The sequence below is a fragment of the Aquarana catesbeiana genome, linkage group LG06 (genome assembly GCF_042186555.1).
Source record: "Aquarana catesbeiana isolate 2022-GZ linkage group LG06, ASM4218655v1, whole genome shotgun sequence".
NCBI classification, from domain to species: domain Eukaryota; kingdom Metazoa; phylum Chordata; class Amphibia; order Anura; family Ranidae; genus Aquarana; species Aquarana catesbeiana.
The window spans coordinates 149,581,480-149,604,229 of NC_133329.1; the positions used below are offsets into that span (position 1 = coordinate 149,581,480).

Genomic DNA, 22,750 nt, shown 5'->3' on the forward strand with positions numbered 1-22,750 from the left:
CTTCAAGGGAGAAGCATATTTCACAAATTCTTTAGCAAGAGGCTCCCACCCATTGTCTCTGGCCCAGATAGGTAAGCTGCACACTTCCTTCTGGCCACCAGAACCCTCTGCAGCCTTGCTTTGACAAAAAAGCTTACACAGCATTTTACCTAGCACAAGCTACAAAACGCACTACAGAAAAACAGGTCTGCTTCAATTGAATTATAGCACAGATCATGGCACGAGCCCCCAAATGTTTTGCTTGCGTCTATCTAGCAAGGTTACTCTGTGGTATAAGCAAGGAAGCTGAGATTTCTGCAGTGTGTAAATATGCTTTTACTATACAAAGATGCTGTACATACAAAACTATTACAATATTAAGAATACAATACAAGACTGACAGATATCTATAACAAGCAAAAATGACTAGCAAATGAACAGCCTATAGTCTATACCAGTACAAATACACTTAAAGGTTACTTACCTTCTGTTACTGTATGTTCGTGATCTCCATTGGCAACAATTCTCCTGGAGCATCAGGCACCTTTCTTCTATCATGAGTGTCTTCGGATCTTACAGCATGATGGTGTGTGTGCGTGTTCCTAGCTTATGCCTGAATCCCCCTTTTATGTGCCAGGCTGTTTACCATAGTTACCAAACAGAAAACAACATACCTGTTTACTGTAGCTGTGTAGACAATGGACTGTTGAAACTGTCAATTGGATACAACAATATCTATGTAAACCATTGTCTAACTAACAGTCAGTCATTCTTTCAGTTTTGAGAGCTGAAAGAACCTCAAACAAGTAAATCTCTTACTTGTGTACTGTAGCTATAGAGACAATAGCCTGTTGAAAACTGTCAAAGGAATACAACGATATCTACATTCCCATTGTATCCAACAACATTTGTTTGAGAAAGTCTGTCTCTGTGACACCAGAATGCTATGAGTCTTATAGAAAAATTATATTTTATATCAAACGCAACACAGCCAGCACTACAAAGGAGGCATCAGCTTATGTGGCTCTTGCTTCCTACTACAGCTCCAACTGTACAAGTAGTTCCTCTGCGCTGCACTCTGATGATCTGGGATGGCAGGTCAGCAAGCCCAGACTGTGATCTACCAGGCACCTGTCCCTGTTCTACTGGTAGATCACGAGCTACAGGTTGCTGACCCCCGATTTTTAGAAAGTCAGTAAATCAACCAATTGTGCTCTTCAATGAGAAGTACCAAACCCTAATCGAGCCCAAAAGGAATCTTGGTATGGATCATTTGGAGGATCACACGGTGCTACCCATTCCTTTTTTTTCCTTTTTTTATGTAAGAAGACCAGCGGTAGAGAGGAAGAAAGAAAAGTTAAAAAGAGAGGTAGGTGGGGAAAGGGGGTTGGAGGGGAGGTTTGTAACAGTAAGGCAGAATGGCAAAATAACCCAGAGCAGTTACCTGACAAATGGGTTCATAGTCAAAAAAAAGAGCTGTCCTTTCCTCAGGACAGATGAACATATTTCACAGCCTCCACGTTTTACAACATTTTTCGCGTTTGTGTTGTGAGGATTAAGTCCTCTATTTTTATTTATTTATTCCACTTTGTGAAGCCAAAGACTTATAGTCGGTAGGTGTGTACTCTTCCAATGGAGGGGTACACAGGATTTGGCAGCATTCAGGAGATGTGGTACAATTAATTGTCTTTAATAAAATTTTGACGGAATGCCCAAAACATGTAATAAGAAAATGGCTGGACCGTCAGGAACCTTGTACTCGGTAAACTTTTGGGTAATTCCCCGGACTTCTTTCCAAAAGTATTAGATTTTTAGGGCAGGACCAAAAGATATGAAGCAGCGCTCCCTCTTGGCGTCTCCAACGATTAATGGTAGTGGGAAAGATTTTATGAAGTTGGTGGTGGATGTAATACCACCTTGTGCGGAGGTTTCTTGAATCTTTGTACATATTGAGGATTTAAGGGAAAAACAGATAATGTTTTGTTTGTCCGGTGTAAAGGAGCAGTTCAAGTCCCTATTCCATTTCCTAAGGCACGACAGGCTTTGTTCATCGGAGGGGGTGATTAATGAGCTATAGGATTTAGAAAGTACCTGAGGCAATGTACCTTCATCGGAGCAGTATTCCTCAAAAGTGGTCTGTTGGCGACCAAAGCCTTGTGGGTATGGTAAGGAACATAATAAATGGTGCAGCTGTAGAGCTCTCCAGAAGGTTAGACGGAACAGGCCCGTGGCATCCATTAAGCATGTAATAAAGGCCATCTACCTGTTAGGAAATGGAAGGCCTGGCATCTCCCACTATGGAGGTGAGCTTGAAAAATCGTATCATGAAGGCCTGGGGAGAAGCATGAATTCCCAATGATGGGAAGTGGTTTGAAGGAGAGAGAGAAGCATATGTAAACAAATGTGAGCATATACGCGTTGTGGGTCCTATCAAGGGATATATTTTCAGGATACAAGGTAAAACCTCGTAGCACCACGGTGCCATCGTTAGCGATATCGTACTTTTGTGCCTGTTTAATTGGTGTGCAGAATTTGGCGTTGTAATGGCGACGCCAATCAATAAGTCAACTTGGGTGGGTTGCCTGGTAATATTTCTGAATGTCCTAAACTGCTAGACTGCTAGGAAGTGAGAGATGACGCAGAGGAAGGTGAGGGCGTTTGTGCGTCCAAATTTAATTTAGAGTGAGTGTACTTGCTTGAAGTAATGGGAAGGTATTGCTAATGGTAAGGTTTGAAACCAATACAGATACTTTGGTAAAAATGCTTATTTTTAAGAAGGTTGCAACACCCACACCAGGAATGCAATCTGCAATGCCACGACTCAAATAAAATGCCAGTCTTGTGCAGGAGCGGGACAACTTAGCCGGGATATATGTACCTAAAGTATTTCAAGGCTGGGTTTGTCCACCCAAACTTAAAATTGCGTTTCATAGTTTGGAGGAGAGGAGGCGGGATTCTGATCCCCATTGCTTCTGATTTGTTGAAATTGATTTTCAAATTGGACAACATGTCATATGTATCAAACACCCGAAGAAGGTTCAGGAGGGATATCGTCAGCATAAGCTGAGACTTTGTGTTGGACTCCACCAATGGTCAGTCACATGATATCTGGGTTTTAAGAATTTTGCATAAGAAAGTTTCAAGAGAACGCAAAAAAGGAGGGGTGATGGGTGTCCCATTAGTGATAGGGAAGGAGTTGGAAAGAACCCCATTTGCTTTTTGACTTGGGCAGACTGGTCTGAATATATTTTGCGGGTCCATTTAATCATGGTCTCCCCAAGACCAACATGGCATAGAACTGAAAACCTAAAGCTCTAGTTTACATGGTCGAATGCTTTTTCGACATCTGTAACCAGAAAAACACATGGAGTGTGAGTCGCATTGGCCACATGGATCAAGTTAAGAACTTTAACTGTTATCACTGGCCTCTCGCGTGGGGATGAATAAATTGTTGCAAATGGTGTTGGAGACGAGATGCCAGAATTTTGGTGAACAGCAGAAGATCGATGTTTGAGATATAGGTCTATAAATACCACAGGAGGCAGGGTCCTTTCCCTTTCTCTGGGAAATGCTGTCTCCAATCCAAGTGCATGAAATGGTTTCACCATGTATGAGCCAAGAGTGGGGAGGAACTGTTTGTAATATTGTAGTGTGAAACCGTCAGGGCCCAGGGCTTTAGCCGGATTGGTTGCACCATTGGCTGATTTGGAGTTCCTCCACCGTAATAGGGGCTTCATGTTCTTTCCGTAACTCAGAAGATAGTTGGGGCATTTTGAGACTAATTAAGATGTTCTTCTAATTGTGTTTTTGTGAAGGGGATTGTACCGGTAGATTGTATAAAGAGGAATAACATTCTATAAACTCTCGTGCGATCTGTTTGAGTAGAACAACTTTTTTATCACTCGACGACGAAATGTGAGGAATGCAAGTTGACAATTTTTGGTGCCGGACTGATTTGGTCAGCATCAGGCCACACTTCTTGCTCGATTCATGACATATTTTATGACAAGTTTGTAAAGCTAAATGTAGAAGAAAGGGTGTATAATATGGCCTGCAAAACACACCCGCTCAGCGCCAGATCAATCCCACTGTTCTATGTGCAGTGCTTAAAACTGAAGAAAATAAATTAAAATAAATATAACACTTTAAAATAGAATACTCAAAATATTAAAAAGTAATGAGCAGCTGTTTAAAAAAGAAAATTACATAAATATAGTAGTATAAAAGTCTAGCAGTCAAACGCTGTATCATTAAATACCAAAAACAGCGCTGGAGTGAAAAAAGAGCCCCCTTTGCCAGTGGATCCTGCTGATGATGAGGACTTTATATTGAAGTGGATGATGATTACCTTTACTCAATGCTTTTTTATTAGTGGCTTCTGGTGAGTTTGACCCCCTGGGGGAGTGTGCATCACGTGGTGGAATACGTTTATATTTCTGGTGAAAGGTGCACGCTTGGACATCAGTGATTCTACACCTGTGAAAGCCTTTGAACTCTCCATTATCTCCTTCTACATAGAGACTTGTGTTTCTGGCCACATGCTGTGACACATTTTTTGTCTTTTTTTTTTTCACTCCAGTGCTGTTTTTGGTATTTAATGATCCAGCGTTTGAGTGCTAGACTTTTATACTACTGTATTTAAGTTTGTAAAGCTGCTTTAGCTTTATAATGAGATAACATTTGGGTTATGCCTGAACACGTTAAAATAGTAGTAAACCCTCAACATTTTTTAGTTCAACACAATGAGCACAATAAATAAAGCATTCCCTATTGAACTATTTTGTTAAAATTGTTACCCTAGCAATTGCAGTTTACAGCTTTTAGTGTTGCTGACTGCTCAGTGCTGCTTCCCTGAACTTCCAGAAAGAGTTAACAGTGGGCAGTGCAGATTCAAGTCAGTCTCTTGGCATAAAAAGGGAAGGGGGAGATGGAAGGAGGAACAAGGAAATTACATTGGCATCCTAGGACTGTGTGTTTCTATTGATGCAAACAGTGTAGCAAGACAACTCCTAGTCCCTACGTGTTAGGGTGGCTCGATCGGATGCTCTAAGAGAAAGTAGCCATCAATTGAGGGTTTACCTTCACTTTGAAGCTGGCCATACATTATACAACTTTCTTGTTCAATGTCCTTTAGATTTACCTTCAACTGTGTAGTGCAAGGGCCTGCCTGATTGCATGCAAATTAAAAGGGTTGAGGTTTGACCTATTATATGGTTTTTGATAAATCCTAAATGAAAATTGTAAAAGACAATTGTATAATGTATGGCCAGCCTGAGAGCACCTTTTTTTAAAACGTAACATCAAATTCTGAAATTGTTATTGCCCTTTTTTTTTTTTTTTTTAAGAGCAAGTAGAGCAGAGGTTTTGCCCTTTGCTGTTTCAACCCTGGGATGAAGCAGTATAGAGAGAGAGAGGTCCGAGTCTCTACACTGACTCTTTCTTTCTTTCCATTTTCTGGGAATGGATACCTATTTCCTAGGCTAGAATAGTGGAAGTTTGGTGCCTCCCCAGCCAAGACCCCCTGGGACACATCACATGTGGCTATGGGACCAGTATACAAGTGCAGCTTGTCTTGCACATGCGCGGTGGGAGACAGCTGAAAAACAGTGAGTCAATTTTTTAAATAAATAGTAGTCGTTCCCATTACTACAAGTGTGGAAGAGCATGGTTTATAATATGTAAAAGTCACAAAAATGTTTTACTTTTGATACTGCATTAATTACACCATGTGTGCTCACTGAAAATACTCACTCCTTAAAGGGGCTGTAAACCCTCAGTTTTTCGCCTTAATGCATTCTATGCATTAACCACTTCAGCCCCGGAAGGATTTACCCCCTTCCTGACCAGAGCACTTTTTACAATTCGGCACTGCGTCGCTTTAACTGCTAATTGCGCGGTCATGCAATGCTCTACCCAAACGAAATTTGCGTCCTTTTCTTCCCACAAATAGAGCTTTCTTTTGATGGTATTTGATCACCTCTGCCGTTTTTATTTTTTGCGCTATAAACGGAAAAAGACTGAAAATTTTGAAAAAAAATGATATTTTCTACTTTTTGTTATAAAAAAAATCCAATAAACTAAATTTTAGTCATACATTTAGGCCAAAATGTATTCGGCCACATGTCTTTGGTAAAAAAAATGCCAATAAGCGTATATTTATTGGTTTGCGCAAAAGTTATAGCGTCTACAAACTAGGGTACATTTTCTGGAATTTACACAGCTTTTAGTTTATGACTGCCTATGTCATTTCTTGAGGTGCTAAAATGGCAGGGCAGTACAAACCCCCCCCAAATGACCCCATTTTGGAAAGTAGACACCCCAAGGAAATTGCTGAGAGGCATGTTGAGCCCATTGAATATTTATTTTTTTTGTCCCAAGTGATTGAATAATGACAAAAAAAAAAAAAAAAAAAAAATTTACAAAAAGTTGTCACTAAATGATATATTGCTCACATAGGCCATGGGCATATGTGGAATTGCACCCCAAAATACATTCAGCTGCTTCTCCTGAGTACGGGGATACCACATGTGTGGCACTTTTTGGGAGCCTAGCCACGTACGGGGCCCCGAAAACCCAGCACCACCTTCAGGATTTCTAAGGGCATACATTTTTGATTTCACTCCTCACTACCTATCACAGTTTTGAAGGCCATAAAATGCCAAGATGGCACAACCCCCCCCCAAATGACCCCATTTTGGAAAGTAGACACCCCAAGCTATTTGCTGAGAGGCATGGTGAGTATTTTGCAGCTCTCATTTGTTTTTGAAAATGAAGAAAGACCAGAAAAAAAATTTTTTTTTTTTCTTTTTTCAATTTTCAAAACCTTGTGACAAAAAGTGAGGTCTGCAAAATACTCACTATACCTCTCAGCAAATAGCTTGGGGTGTCTACTTTCCAAAATGGGGTCATTTGGGGGGGTTTTGTGCCACCTGGGCTTTCCATGGCCTCCGAAACTGTGATAGGCAGTGAAGAGTGAAATCAAAAATTTACGGCCTTAGAAAGCCTGAAGGCGGTTCTTGGTTTTCGGGGTCCCGTACGCGGCTAGGCTCCCAAAAAGTCCCACACATGTGGTATCCCCGTACTCAGGAGAAGCAACAGAATTTATTTTGGGGTGTAATTTCACAAATCCCCATGGCGTGTTTGAGCAATATAACATTTAGTGACAACTTTGTGCAAAAAAAAAAAAAAAAATTTGTCTCTTTCCCGCAACTTGTGTCACAATATAAAATATTCCATGGACTCGACATGCCTCTCAGCAAATAGCTTGGGGTGTCTACTTTCCAAAATGGGGTCATTTGGGGGGGTTTGAACTGTCCTGGCATTTTATGCACAACATTTAGAAGCTTACGTCACACATCACCCACTCTTCTAACCACTTGAAGACAAAGCCCTTTCTGACACTTTTTGATTACATGAAAAAATTATTTTTTTTTTGCAAGAAAATTACTTTGAACCCCCAAACATTATATATTATTTTAAAGCAAATGCCCTACAGATTAAAATGGTGGGTGTTTCATTTTTTTTTTTCACACAGTAATTGCGCAGCGATTTTTCAAACGCATTTTTTGTGGAAAAAACACACTTTTTTAAATTTTAATGCACTAAAACACACTATATTGCCCAAATGTTTGATGAAATAAAAAAGATGATCTTAGGCCGAGTACATGGATACCAAACATGACATGCTTTACAATTGCGCACAAACGTGCAGTGGCAACAAAATTAATACATTTTTAAAAGCCTTTAAAAGCCTTTACAGGTTACCACTTTAGATTTACAGAGGAGGTCTACTGCTAAAATTACTGCCCTCGATCTGACCTTCGCGGTGATACCTCACATGCATGGTGCAATTGCTGTTTACATTTGACGCCAGACCGACGCTTGCGTTCGCCTTAGCGCGAGAGCAGGGGGGACAGGGGTGCTTTTTTTTTTTTTTTTTTTTTTTTTTTCTTTATTATTTTTTTGCTTTTTTGTCTTATTTTTAAACTGTTCCTTTCATATTTTTTTTTAAATCATTTTTATTGTTATCTCAGGGAATGTAAATATCCCCTATGATAGCAATAGGTAGTGACAGGTACTCTTTTTTGAAAAAATTGGGGTCTATTAGACCCTAGATTTCTCCTCTGCCCTCAAAGCATCTGACCACACCAAGATCGGTGTGATAAAATGCTTTCCCAATTTCCCAATGGCGCTGTTTACATCCGGCGAAATCTAAGTCCTAAAATGCTCGTAGCTTCCGGTTTCTTAGGCCATAGAGATGTTTGGAGCCACTCTGGTCTCTGATCAGCTCTATGGTCAGCTGGCTGAATCACCGGCTGCATTCGCAGGTTCCCTGTTGAGACAGGAGAGCCAGAGAAAAACACGGAAGACGGTGGGGGGGGGGGGGGGCATTCCCTCCCACTGCTTGTAAAAGCAGTCTAGAGGCTAATTAGCCACTAGGATTGCTTTTACATGAAAGCCGACCGCTGGCTGAAAAGAATGATACCAAGATGATACCTAAACCTGCAGGCATCATTCTGGTATAACCACTCAAAGTCGTGAATGGCGTACCTGAAGACAAAAAAATGGTTAACAATAAAGCACAGTAAACGGTAAAGTATAAAAAATTGCATACCTGAAAAGCAAACATGATAAAACATAATAACAATAAAACATTGCAGAATAGAATACAGTAAAAAAGAGCAGAACACCAGAGAGAGAATAGAGAGAGAGAGAACAATAAAACGACAACTATTTTTTTTTTTATTTTTGTTTGTGTTTTTTTTTTTTTTTTACACTTTTTTTTTGTAACTGTAACTTTTATAACTGTAACCGGTTCCAGGTTCGGGTCTCTCAAAATGCGATGGCATCTTGGGAGACCCTGTGAAAGTGTGCCTAGTCTGTGCAATGCTGTACCCTACGCTAATACTCAACTAGTGAATGGTAGCGTTCAAAACATTCACCAATGCAAAGACCAGGATTATCAGGACAGGAGGGACAATAATAGCGGGTGTCACGTCTATATACGCGCTTGCTGCAGACACATCTTTTTTGGGGGGGTTCGTTGGGTAGGGGTACTCGGGAGGACATATAAATGCCTCTCATGCAGCCGACTGCATTTGGTTGGGGATGTGAATGGGGGAAGTACGGGCGCTGCAGAAGTGGTGGGTTCCCAATTAGGATTGGCGAATGCAGCAGGAAGGGCATTATGGGCATGACGGGCCTGTGTTTGTCTTTTTGGTGGCAGCGGGACACTACTTGTGCTTGCCACCTCACCAGCTTGAACTGCACTTATGGGACTCGCCACGTCACCAAGTGTTACTGCAGTGCTGGTATGACTACGACCGGGGTGTACTAGGCCGCTGGCGCTTGCCAGTTCACCAAAACGCTACAAAAAAAAGTGACAGTGATCGATCGATACTGCACTTGGGTGGGCTGGGCTGGGCCGGGCGGAGGGGCAAAACGCAGGTGCTAGCAGGTATCTGGGCTGATCCCACTAACACTGCGTTTTTGGGAACCCTAAACTGCTGGGGACGCTAGTATAGATCTGATCGGATCAGATATTGATCCGATCAGATACTATACCACTAAGGGAGGTGTACGGTGCGTGCGTGGGTGTTAGTGGTACTGGCGCTAATCTGACGCTGCTTGGGGCTGGTGCTTGCCAGTTCACCAAAATGCTACCAAAAAAACTGTTAGCGATCGCAGGGATCAGGCCTGACTCTGCGAACGCTGCAGTTATGCGTTTAGTGTTTTGTAAGTGACAGTGATCGATCGATACTGCACTTGGGTGGGCTGGGCGGAGGGGCAAAACGCAGGTGCTAGCAGGTATCTGGGCTGATCCCGCTAACACTGCGTTTTTGGGAACCCTAAACTGCTGGGGACGCTAGTATAGATCTGATCGGATCAGATATTGATGTGTTCAGATACTATACCACTAAGGGAGGTGTACGGTGCGTGTACGGTGCGTGCGTGGGTGTTCGCGGTACTGGCGCTAATCTGACGCTGCCTGGGGCGACGCATATCACCGCCGGGCGATCAGGGGGCTAAACCTTTATTCGGTAATAAACGGCGGGTGCCCTGACACTAAAAAAAATAAACGAACTAACCAGCGTCACCCGTAACAGTTATACGGTGATCAGTGGTGAAAGGGTTAACTAGGGGGCAATCAAGGGGTTAAAACATTTATTCGGTAGTATATGGGGGTCCCTGTCGCTATAAAACGCTGACAGCGAACCTAAATATTTACGTTCCTAACTAGCGTCACCAGCGACACTAATACAGCGATCAGAAAAATGATCGCTTAGCGACACTGGTGACAGGGGGTGATCAAGGGGTTAAAACTTTATTAGGGGGGGTTAGGGGGGTACCCTAGACCTACAGGGGGCTAATACTAACTGTCCTACCACTGCTAACTGTCACAAACTGACACTATGCAGTAATCAGGAAAAAAACAAAACAAAACAAAAAAACCTGCTTGGTGTCAGTTTGTGACAGGGGGGGGGGGGTGATTGGGGGGGATCGGGGGGCGATCGGGGGGGGATCGGGGGTGTTTAGTGTGCCTGGCATGTTCTACTGTGTTGTGTGAGTGTTGGTGCACTTACATGTCTTCTCTCCTCGGTGCTGGAACGGAAACTGGCCAGCCGAGGAGAGATGACATCACATCCTCTGCCTCTGTGTACTATACAGAGGCAGGGGATGTTTCTCATTGGCTGGGAGCGATCGCGAGGGGGGGGCCACGATCGGATGGTCTCCCCCTCGTCTCTCAACTCTCCCAGCCAAACGCCGACCGCCGATGGCACCGGGGGGGGATCCGATCGGACCCCCCGCCCGCGGGAAGGCAATCACGTACCAGGTACGTGATTTTGCCTGCCCGTGCCGCTCTGCTCACGTATATATGCGTGAGGCGGTCGGCAAGTGGTTAAGGTGAAAAACCTCCTGTGATGCAGCAGCCCCCCAGAGTTCCCCTTTTACTTACCTGAACCCGGTCTTTCCAGCAACGGGGATGAGCACACTGGCTCCAGCCCATGTCTTGGGTCCTGATTGGATAGATTAAAGGGGTTGTAAAGGTAATTTTTTTTTTTTTTTTTAAAATAACAAACATGTTATACTTACCTTCACTGTGCAGCTCGTTCTGCACAGAGTGGCCCCGAACCTGGTCTTCTGGGGTCCCTCGGCGGCTGTTTCAGCTCCTCCCCGCAAGCATTTACCACCTTAATGCGAGCTCCCTCGCATGGTGGTGAGTGCTTGCGGGCGCGCTCCCGTGATACAGCCGGCGGCTATAGCCGCTCGCTGTATCACTCGGCCCCGCCCCCCGGCGCGCCGCGTCATCGGATGTGATTGACAGCAGCGCGAGCCAATGGCTGCGCTGCTTTCAATCCATCCACTGCAGCCAATCAGCGACCAGGCTGAGCTGCAATGAAGATGACGAGGACGAGCAGCGAAGATTCGAGGCGTCAGGTAAGTAAAACGGGGGGCCTGGGGGCGGCGGTACTGTCAAAAGTTTTTTCACCTTAATGCATAGAATGCATTAAGGTGAAAACATTTTTACCTTTACAACCCCTTTAATAGCAGCGCAGCCATTGGCGGGGGGCGGGGCTGAGTCCTGCTGTTTGCGTCAATGGACACAGCAGCAGGACACGGGAGCGTGCCCACACGAGTGCCCCAAGGGATAGCGGCTCTCCAATGGGGCACTTGAGAACAGGAGAAGCCAGGAGTGCTGCTGAGGGACCCCAGAAGAGGATCATCGGGGCTATTCTGTGCAAAACCAACTGCACAGAGGTAAGTATGACCAGATTTTTCTGTTTTTTTTTTTTTTTATTTAAAAAAAAAAAACAAAACAAAAAACCCTTTTTAGATATCCTTTAGGAAACCATTTGCTCTTGTTTACCCCCCCCCCCCCAACACTGCATCCAAATTAGTGAATCGGCTGAATGGGTTTTTTAAAGCGTCCTTTATTTTCAATAAATATAACTTTACTTTTTTTACCAGCATCTCATCTAGCTTAAAGCAATTTACAAACCATTCTTTTTTTTTTATTTGTTGTTTTATTGACTAGGTAATCGATGGAAAAGTAATCACGGATAAAAGAACAGCTGCGGTGTCTGCAATTGCATCAAAGGTAAAGAAGTTTATGTAACTGTTCTGCCCATTTACATACATCTAAAGTCCAAACAAGTCCCGAATCCAGTTACTTTGTGATGCACAAGCCTCAAAAAATAAACAATCTTTTCTTACCTGGTCGATGGATGGATGTAAACGGACGTGCATCTGTTTATATCCAAAGAATTCAAAAGCATGCCAACCCGCAGACTAGAAGGTAGCCAAATATAAACTTGCTCTGTTTATATCTGCCTGCCCATAGACTATTGAGCTTCAGTTCAGTTTTTTCAGGCGGATCTGATCAGAAAACTTGTCTGAAAGGACTAAGATGCATTCGTTAAAAATTTAATTTTTTATAATTTCATTTTGTGTGAATATTGTCCAGCCCATGACCCCTGGAGAATCTAGTTCTGACCCCTAATTATGAATCGGAGGTTATAAAGATCAGAGGTTTAAAATAATGTATGAGCCATTTGTATGTATAGTAGGTCCTATCATGAAGATATCAGAGCCTGTGCTGTAAACCTCTGAATGAGAAACTGACCTTGTGGTCAGTTTTCCAGAAAGATGAAAAATACAGGCCTAATGACTGCACTACTATGTACGTGTCCTCAGTAATCACCCCAGAAATGCTTTATTTCACTTCATCACTCTACCAATTCACAATTCGATAGAATGAGGATGTGACATAAAAGCTAATCTTTTAAGTGTAGTGTCTTTGAGGGGGTAAATGATTTGTTTTTATTCAAGATGAAGATAATTCTGTTAGGATTTGTTTTTTTTCTAATTTGGTTTTTTAAAAAATATTATTATTACGTTTTACTTTTTAAATGTCCAATGACCGTATTAGAGAAGGCTGCTGGATTTATTTTGAATAACTACAGTTTTATAACAATAAGCCCTAGCTTCTCGGCCTCACCCTTTCAATGCCAATAAAATTCTACCTGAAGATCAGCTGTTATCTGGGACTTCTTCCTCCTTGGGCCCTAATAGAGGAGCCATCTACTTGCAGGCTCTATATATATATATATATATATATATATATATATATATATATATATATATATATATATATATATATATATATATATATATATATATATATATATATATATATATATATATAATGTTTTTTTTCTCATTTTTGATTGAGTGGGAAAGGGTTAAGCCCACTGGGGTGATTCTCTATTTGTCCTGGAGACCAGTATCACCTAGATGGAAGGTAGGGGGGAAATCCAAAATCTTGGAATTTTCATAAAAGCAAGAGGTGAAGGTAAAAATTAAGCTCTAATCTTTCCTCACAGCTGACCTCCGCCATGCCTTTTATCAGTTTGGTTGCCTTAACTGCATGAATAGCCACCCCCCCCCCCCTTCCTGCAGGGCTATTGTAATCTGACAGGCAGCAAAGCCAACTGTCAACCTAAACCAGGGGTGCCCAACCTTTTGAAGAGCGAGGGCCACTTTAGCGACTTGGTAACCAGTCACGGGCTACAGTGAGTGGAGCGGGCGGATGACCAGTCCGTGTCCGCTCTGCATATGCAGAGCGGACATGGACACAACCCGTAAAAAAGTGAAATACCGCGCTATGACGAAAAATAAAAATAAAAAAAGCAGCTGCTAGAAGTGAGATACACACAAATAGTAAATAAAAAGAATATAGCAGCGCTAAAGAGTGAATGAATAACACTTGTGCTAAATATTTGACATATAACTAAAAAATAAACAATAAAAAATCACCAAAAACAATTGATCAGACCAAATACTGAGGTTATAGTGAAAAAGTATAAAAAATATATATATATTTATATTTTTATATATATAACAAATCGTGTAGATAAGGAATCTTGGATCAGAAGGTATAGGATGAATTCTCCCACCGTGACAACAGTCCAAGTTCATAAACCAAGTGTTCAAAAAATTAATTGATTGATATTGATTTTGTAAAAAATCCACCACCGCAACAAAATTGTGACCACCGTGTGAAATGCAAGCTTACCAAATAGCAAGCTAACCAAGCTTGTGACCTATAACCCGGTCAGGGCCTTTATCCAAAAGTAAACCAGGTATCGCCAATCCGGGCTCATATCCTAGAAACAGGCCAGATACCTCAGAGGGATCCATGCTCTAACGGATGTTTGCTGGCAACTCAATGGGCTCTTCTAATCCAGGAAGCTCCAATAGGTGGTGATACGAAACCCAAAAAAAGAAAGGCTCACCATAGCATAATTCCTTCTGAACATGTTTAATAGAGGATTAAAATTACAGTTACAGTGTTGAGGATAAATAACAGCAAATAGCCAGCCGGCTGTGCAAGGACGCCCGTTCACTGGGACACTGGTACGCGGTGACGTCAGCACTTCAACTCCTCCCGACGTACGTTTCATCAAAACAATGACGTTGTCTGGGGAACGGGCAACGCGCTGACGTGTCGCGTATTATATAGAGCCAAAACAAGCCAAGCCTCGATGTGAGTCAAACCGGAACATCAGGCATAATCCATGGGAGGCCAGCATGAAGCCGAATCTACCATGCAAAGGATTGGCAAAAACTAAAAATACGTTTAATGCAACAAAAATAAGTAATTTCCATAGATGGGTACATGTTACAATATTCCTATCTATGGAAATTACTTGGGCTATTTTTGCGCTGCTATATTCTTTTTACGGACACAACCGGCTCTACTCTATGGGGTCTCTGATCTGCCCAGACAGAAGGAGACCGTTTCCCTTCTGTTTTTTTAAGTGAATCAGATTGGAAATAGGTGGGTGTAAACTGACACAAGTCTGTTTACATCTGACACTCTATAGAGGTGAATGGAGGGTCTGACTGGGTCAGCTTGAAAAACGGACAGACGGACCCGTTTGGACTGAACATGTGAAAGGGGCCTAAGGCTGCTTTCACGCTGATGCACTGGGATTTTCCTTCACCTCAACTGACCTCAATCTTCACCTCTCCCTCGGGATTCTTGCAGGTATTGCTGGCTGCTGCTGTTCCCCAGGCAGGTATGGCTGTTGGCTGCTGCTGGTGCGTACTGTTGGCGGGTACTGTTGGCAGGTATTGCTGGCAGGTTCTTGACCCACCATCCCCGAGCATCAGTGTGAAGTATGGAGCTGGCACTAGTGGAAGCATGCGGCATGCTCCTGTCATGGGTGGAGTGCATTTGGTATCGCTACGCCTGTGACAGGAGCCGGCGCTGCAACGGCTCTGCTTCCTCTAGAGCAGGCTCCGTTCTTCACACTGATTCTCGGGTATGGCGTGTCGGGAACCTGCAATCTGGGCTTGCAGACCCGCCATCCCAGAAGAGGAGGTGGCGGGCCACATCAGAGGGCACCCCTGACCTAAACCATGTTTGCATCTGATCGGATGCAGGCACTGTTCTGCTGACAACCTACCAACAAGCGCCTTCGAGCTGATTGAACAATCAACTCTGTTGAATAGGGTGGTGCCAGCGGGGCCACCCACTGCTCGAATTTCAGCTGAGCCTACAGGAATCGTCCAAAAATTCGGGCAGTGTATGCTTAGTTTAAAGGGTAACTCCACTTTCGTGGAAAAATATAACAAAAAGACATATAGCTACACAAGCCATGTTGTAATGTTATTAAAAATTGCCTTTTGCTTTTCAGTCTGCAGCCACTGTAATTTTTTGTAAAATTCAATGCAATATGGCAACCTGGAGGCGTACATAACGCCTTCAGAAGTGTCATTTCCTGCTGTGTGATTGGCTCACCATTTTTCCTAGAAGTCTACAGGCCAAAATTTAAGGCACTCACTGCAATAGGAATTTCAGTTTTTATTGAGATCCACTCCAACGATTAAATACTTATAAAGGGATGTGCTGCAGCTTTTCTCATTAGAACATTTAAGAGTGCACCAGCTGATTATAATGAGCCAGTTTCTCCCATTTAGAATCGGTATCCAAACAGCATTGTAAAATCGCCTTTTCTTTCTTTTTTTTTTTTTCTTAAGTACTTTGTGACTCCATCCAGCCAAAAACAGCCAAATCCGTAAACTGTCACCTAATGTCTTTTTACTTGTTTGCTGTAAAAGCTTTGTAGCTGGTTTGCATATTTTAAAAAAGTGGAATTAATGGCTGCTCTTGCTTTATGTTTGTATTTCAGCTGCTGAAGCCTTCGCCTGCTGAAGTACTCTGCATTCTGGGCTCTGGAGCTCAAGCACGGAGTCATTACCAAGTCTTTACACAGCAGTTTTCTTTCAAAGAGGTAAATAAGAACCATCATTATTATTTAGAGAAATTGATGATCAGCTGGGCTAAGAATTGCTTACATTAAGCTCTGCGCTGAAGGAAATACAATTAAAGCTTTCATTTCTCTGGCAGGCAGGGATTCAGTGGAACAAAATGTGAAAAATCCCTCTAAGAGCCATAGTGAGTAATTTTCATCATAAAATATCAATATTGCTTTGAATAGAGACATTGGAAGTCTGCGGGAGAGGGGAGGAGTGCATTTCATTGTGTTGGTGTCATTTATTAAAGGCTAAAAGTTCAAAGGCATTCTAACTCTTTGAATTTAGAATAATGTATTATTTATTTATAAACTGGCATTGGAGAATGCAAAAGTGCACAAATCAACACAAATTTATAGAGTTTTCCTCCACCGGGGTTTGAAACGAGTATGTTTTGTTATCCTAAAACTGGAGCAAAAAGGAGGTGCTGCCTATATTGATCAATCTGATTTAGGCCTTGTTCACACGGTCGATTAAGACCATAAACTGCCAAGAATCGGCATCACAGGCGTTCGGATCAGGCAAGGCCTGGATGCTTGTATAAATCAATGCTAGGCGCCACTGCGTGTATACAGACATCTGATGTGTTGCATGCGATTAGGGACAGATGAGTGGCTCTGGACACAGACAGATTGCATCCAGGACTGCTAGTGGGAGGGGGGTCCTAAAGCTCTACTGACCAGCAAAGTGCCACTTGCTTATAATGATTAGGGGAGTGCTTGTTTTAAAGGGTTGGGGGGTTTAAACTGGTACAGACTACCAACAATTGTGGGTTCTCTTGGGGGGGGGGGGGGGTTAAACAGGCACTAACCACCAACCATTGTGGGCTCTCTGGGGGGTTTAAACTGAAACTGACCACCAACAATTGTGGGGTCTCTTGGGGGGGGGGGTTAAACTGGTGCTGACCACCAACAATTGTGGGGTCTCTTGGGGGGGGGGGGGTTAAACTGGTGCTTACCACCAACAATTGTGGGCTCTCTGGTGTGTGGGTGGGGTTAAACTGGCACTTGCCACCAACAATTGTGGGCTCTCGGGGGGAGGGGGGGGGCTCTTTCTCTGTCTCAAATGATATCAAATTAATTTGGGTACAGTGTCAGTCAAGGCACCTGGTTTTACACCCTGCATCTTGATGACATCATCAGTTGGTAGGATATGTCTGTCGTACTCCTGATACACTCCTGTAATGCTGGAAAAGCCTTGGTAGAAGTGCTGTGTTGCTTCCAATCAGGATTTGTATGCAAAAAAATACATTTTGACTTGCCCTTAAATTCCATACCTTGGCGTACAGGTACTACTATCAGGTAATTGAGCACTGGCAAAGCTTTTGGACATGTCCCTTGGATGTGCCCTATAAACAGATCACACTCTGAGACCCTTTTATCAAGCAATATCTTTTTAGACTTTGCAGATCTCTTAGTACTCAGAGGGGCATATCAAGATGGGAAAAAAATCAAGGGCGAATAGACTGAAAATTGTGCGCACAGCTGAAGTGCATATATCTACACTGAACTGCAAATTGCAGGAAATGAACCCCCCCCCATGTAGTGCTGCTGGCCAGCTTTCCCTCCACCCACTCCAACCAGCTACAGCAGAGATTCAGAGATTGGTGTTGGATTGGAGAGGAGGGAGTGGGGCTGGTACCAGCCCCCCATTGCTTTCCTGAATGGATACAGTCAGATCAGTACAGTGTTTACTATGCTTCAGTTTGTGAACAGGAGTCTATACAGACTCCTAGTTATTTGTCTACAGTGCAGTTCAGACTATCAGTCCATTTCTCTCTCTGAAAAAAGACACTAGAGATCTGTTTGGACCCCTGATGTCTCTCCAACACCACCCCCCCCCCCAAACAAAAAACTGCAGAAAAACATTAACAATAGAATTGTAAAAAATATTTTAAAAAATAGGGATTTAGACATGCAACTAAATCTCCCTTGCCTCTGAAACCCGATGCGCATTAGGATCACACTTCAGGGGCTACTAACAGACAGTGAAGAAATGATGCAGTGCGTTCTCACCTCCTGTTTTAACTCCATTTTTGTTGACAAATGCGCTGCAACCGTGTGCATTGCACACAGTTTCCGGGTGTTTGTGGCGCCTCCCTATCAACTTGAATGTGTAGTATTCAGAAGGCGGCATCACTACAAGACGGGTCATGTTTGCCACGGGCGCCAAGCATCGTGGCTGCAGCATGTAAATACAGTCAGGTCCATAAATGTTGGCACATCGACACAATTCTAATCTTTTTGGCTCTATACACCACCACAATGGATTTGAAATGAAACAAACAAGATGTGCTTTAACTGCAGACTTTCAGCTTTAATTTGAGGGTATTTACATCCAAATCAGGTGAACATTCAGTGGCTTGCTTCACTGATAGTGACAGCTCTTTGGATCTCATATTGAGAGTTGAAAACAACAGATTCCAAATGCAAATAGCACACTTGAAAAACTCTGGACCTTTTATCTGCTCCTTGTAAATGGGATAATGAGGGAATAACACACACCTGGCCATGGAACAGCTGAGCAGCCAATTGTCCCATTACTTTTGGTACCTTAAAAAGTGGGAGGCACATATACAAACTGTTGTAATTCCTACACTGTTCACCTGATTTGGATGTAAAGACCCTCAAATTAAAGCTGAAAGTCTGCAGTTAAAGCACATCTTGTTCGTTTCATTTCAAATCCGTTGTGGTAGTGTATAGAGCCAAAAAGATTAGAATTGTGTCGATGTCCCAACATTTATGGACCTGACTGTATTTACATGCTGCAGCCACGATGCTTGGCGCCCGTGGCAAACATGACCCGTCTTTATGGGTCATGTTTGCCACGGGCGCCAAATATTTATGGACCTGACTGTACAGCCGTCTGCTGCCTATTGAAGCAATACAGGGCACTTTCACCCCCTTCCTTTTTTTTTTCAGGCTTTTTCGGGTTTTTCAGTTTTTTTTCAGGTTTCAGCGATGTCGCATTTTGAATGACAATTGCTCGGTCATGCAACACTATACCCAAACAAAATTTTTATCATTTTTTCCTCAAAAATAGAGATTTCTTTTGGTGGTAGTTGATCACCACTGGGTTTTTTTTTTATTTTTTGCACTACAAATAACCTCTAATTTTGAAGAGGGGGAAAAAAAAATCTGTTTATAAAACTTTGTAAATACGCTTTTTTTTTCTCCTTCACTGATGGGGGGGCACTGATGAGTCACTGATGAGGTGGCACTGGGCACTCATAGGTGGTACTGGTAGGCAGCACTGATATGCAGCCCTGGGCACCGATAGGCTAGGCGGCACTGAAAGGTAGCACTGATATGCAGCAATGGGCACTCAAAGGTGGCATTGGGCACTGATGGGGTGGCACTGATAGGAGGCACTTGTAGGTGGCACTGGGCACTGATGAGGTGGCACTGATGGGCACTGATGAGGTGGCACTCATAGGTGGCACTGATGAGGTGGTGATGTTGCGGCACTTATATGCAGCACTGATAGGCACTTGTAGGTGGCACTGATGGGGGTGGCACTGATTAGGAGGCTCTCCTCTACTTGCGCCTTGTCAGAATTAATAGAGGAAAAGCCGATAAAAGGCACTTCCTGGTTACCATGTGATCAGCTGTGATTGGACACAGCTGATCACATGGTAAAGAGCCTACGTCACAGGCACTTAACCGGGATAGGAGATGGGGTTTGTCAGACCGGCACACCACTGATCGCCACGCTACGCGCCCCCGCTATTTATCCTGCTGGACGTCATATGACGCCCAGTCAGGATAATACAACCACTTTCTGGCCGTCATTCTGCTATATGGCGGGCGGGTAGTGGTTAAGGTATGTGCAGTAGGAGGGCTGCAGAAATGAAGCTCAACCGTGCATTTTTGCTGCTTCTCAGCAGCAAGTGTAAACCAGGCTTAACGCCTTGTTCACGTGGAGCATACTACAGCAAGGCCATATATTATGCTGCACAGGTGTCCTGTGCATCCCTATGCAGGCAATATCATCTGTGTCAATTGTGACAGCCACCCCTCCCAACTTGACATCCATGTGAATGAGGCCCTAGTAGAAATTTAGCTGGAATTTTGTAAGTTATGTTGTGTTTAAGTGTGCAGTAGCATCTTCCTTTTAATTCTACTGGTCATGTGCTTTCAGAAAATGTATGGTTTGGGGGGGTCTTTTACATACTTTTAAAGCTGTAAGGGAAAAAAAAAGCAATGGAAAAATTGAAAAACTGGTTGGGCAACCTGAGTTTAAAAGCACAGGGCCTAGCAGCTTATAGGTTAAATAACAAAAATGTCATACATACCTGCTCTGTCCAATGATTTTGCACAGAGCAGCCCTGATCCTCCTCTTCTTGAGTTCGCTCCAGGCTCATGTTTCTGACACCGAATGCCCACCATAGCAAGCCGCTTGTTATGGGGGCATTTATGTGTGCTTGATCCTGACAGGCTGTGACTCTATAGACCCTGTCTATCAGGGTCCCTGTACAGTCCTGTCCCCCGCTCTCTCATGCAGAGCTGCATCGAGAGTGGACTCAGGGAAGTATGGGGGGGGGGGAACATTGCTCTCAGGTTTTTTACCTTTAACCACCTCAATACTGGGCACTTTCACCCCCTTCCTGCCCAAGCCATTTTTCAGTTTTCAGCGCTGTCGCACTTTGAATGACCATTTGCGCGGTCATGTTACACTGCACCCTAATGAAATTTTTATCATTTTTTTCCCCACAAATAGAGCTTTCTTTTGGTGGTATTTGATCACCTCTGCGGTTTTTATTTATTGCGCTATAAACAAAAGAATATGCTATAATAAATATCCATTTTTTTTTTTAACAAATTTTTTCCTCAGTTTAGGCCGATACATATTCTTCTACATATGTTTGGTAAAAAAAAAAAAATCGTGATAAGCGTATATTGATTGGTTTGCGCAAAAGTTATAGCGTCTACAAAATAGGGAATAGATTTATAGCATTTTTATTTATTTATTTTTTACTAGTAATGGTGGCGATCTGCGATTTTTATTGTGACTGCGATATTGCGGCGGACATGAAAATTGCACAATAAAGATCAATTGTGTATGTGATTCCGCGCAAAACCTCTAACTGTGCTTACTAATAGTAAACAATGAGAGAATAAATAAACTTGATGATTGAATTCCGTAAATAAAATCCACAATTAATAAAAATAACTATATATATAATTGTCCATAAGTGATTAAAACGTGACTTCAGTGCTGATCAATCAAGTGAAGTAAATAAATAAATAAATATATAAGTAAAAAGTGACTTTCAAAGTGCAAGTATGTTGATAGGAGATCTGGTGACTTTCGTGGTGTTGGATACCCACTAGGGGCTCCCAGAACTCTCACCTTGGTGACACAATAAAAGTGCCTTTGTGAATCCGTTAGGAACTGTACTCGTTCTGGTCCAATCTGTGCTGACGTTCTGATGCGTCTGTGGAGAGGAGGCTCTCCCTCTGGTGCACGGACTCCACATAGGGGATAATCAAAAGGAGGGGACTCCAATAGGGTAATATCGTATAGCCAAAGACTTTTATTAAAATTATATTTGCTTACATTAAAGTAAACGAAGTAGCGTTGAACAGCAGTAAAAAACAGCGTGGTTTCAATCCCCGCTACGTCACTTCCGGTCCGCGCTATTGTGTATCCGGTTACGTCCTACGCGTTACGTCATATCACATGACTTCCTCAGGGCACCGGAGGGAGTGCCTCCTCTCCATAGACGCATCAGAACGTCAGCACAGATTGGACCAGAACGAGTACAGTTCCTAACGGATCCACAAAGGCACTTTTATTGTGTCATCAAGGTGAGAGTTCTGGGAGCCCCTAGTGGGTATCCAACACCACGAAAGTCACCAGATCTCCTATCAACACACTTGTACTTTGAAAGTCACTTTTTACTTATATATTTATTTATTTATTTACTTCACTTGATTGATCAGCACTGAAGTCACGTTTTAATCACTTATGGACAATTATATATATAGTTATTTTTATTAATTGTGGATTTTATTTACGGAATTCAATTATCAAGTTTATTTATTCTCTCATTGTTTACTATTAGTAAGTACAGTTAGAGGTTTTGCGCGGAATCACATACACAATTGATCTTTATTGTGCAATTTTCAGTTCATAGGTAGTGAGTGGTGTTCACTATTTTTTGATTTTGCAGCATTACACACATAATTTTACACGGTTTTATATTAGTAGCGCAGAAGTCTATCCTAGGATATCTCACATTATTGCGGCGGACATATCGGACACTTTTGACACATTTTTGGGACCATTCACATTTATATAGCGATCCATGCTATAAAATTGCATTGACTACTGTGTAAATGTGACTGGCAGGGAAGGGGTTAACCACTAGGGGGCGATCGAGGGGTTAATGTATGACCTAGGGAGGTGATTCTAACTGGGGGGGGAGGGGACTGACTGGGGGAGG

At 42.8% G+C, this 22,750-nt stretch overlaps 1 protein-coding gene across 2 annotated transcripts in view; it reads left to right on the forward strand.

Moving 5' to 3' along the window:
* Positions 1-22,750, forward strand: part of CRYM (crystallin mu) — a 192,229-nt gene that overhangs the window by 67,446 nt on the left and 102,033 nt on the right. For both annotated transcript variants that reach the window (XM_073591049.1, XM_073591048.1), the window contains exons 3-4: positions 12,017-12,079; positions 16,179-16,280. In XM_073591049.1, coding sequence (XP_073447150.1) covers positions 12,017-12,079; positions 16,179-16,280 — 165 coding nt within the window. The remainder of the gene's footprint in view (positions 1-12,016; positions 12,080-16,178; positions 16,281-22,750) is intronic.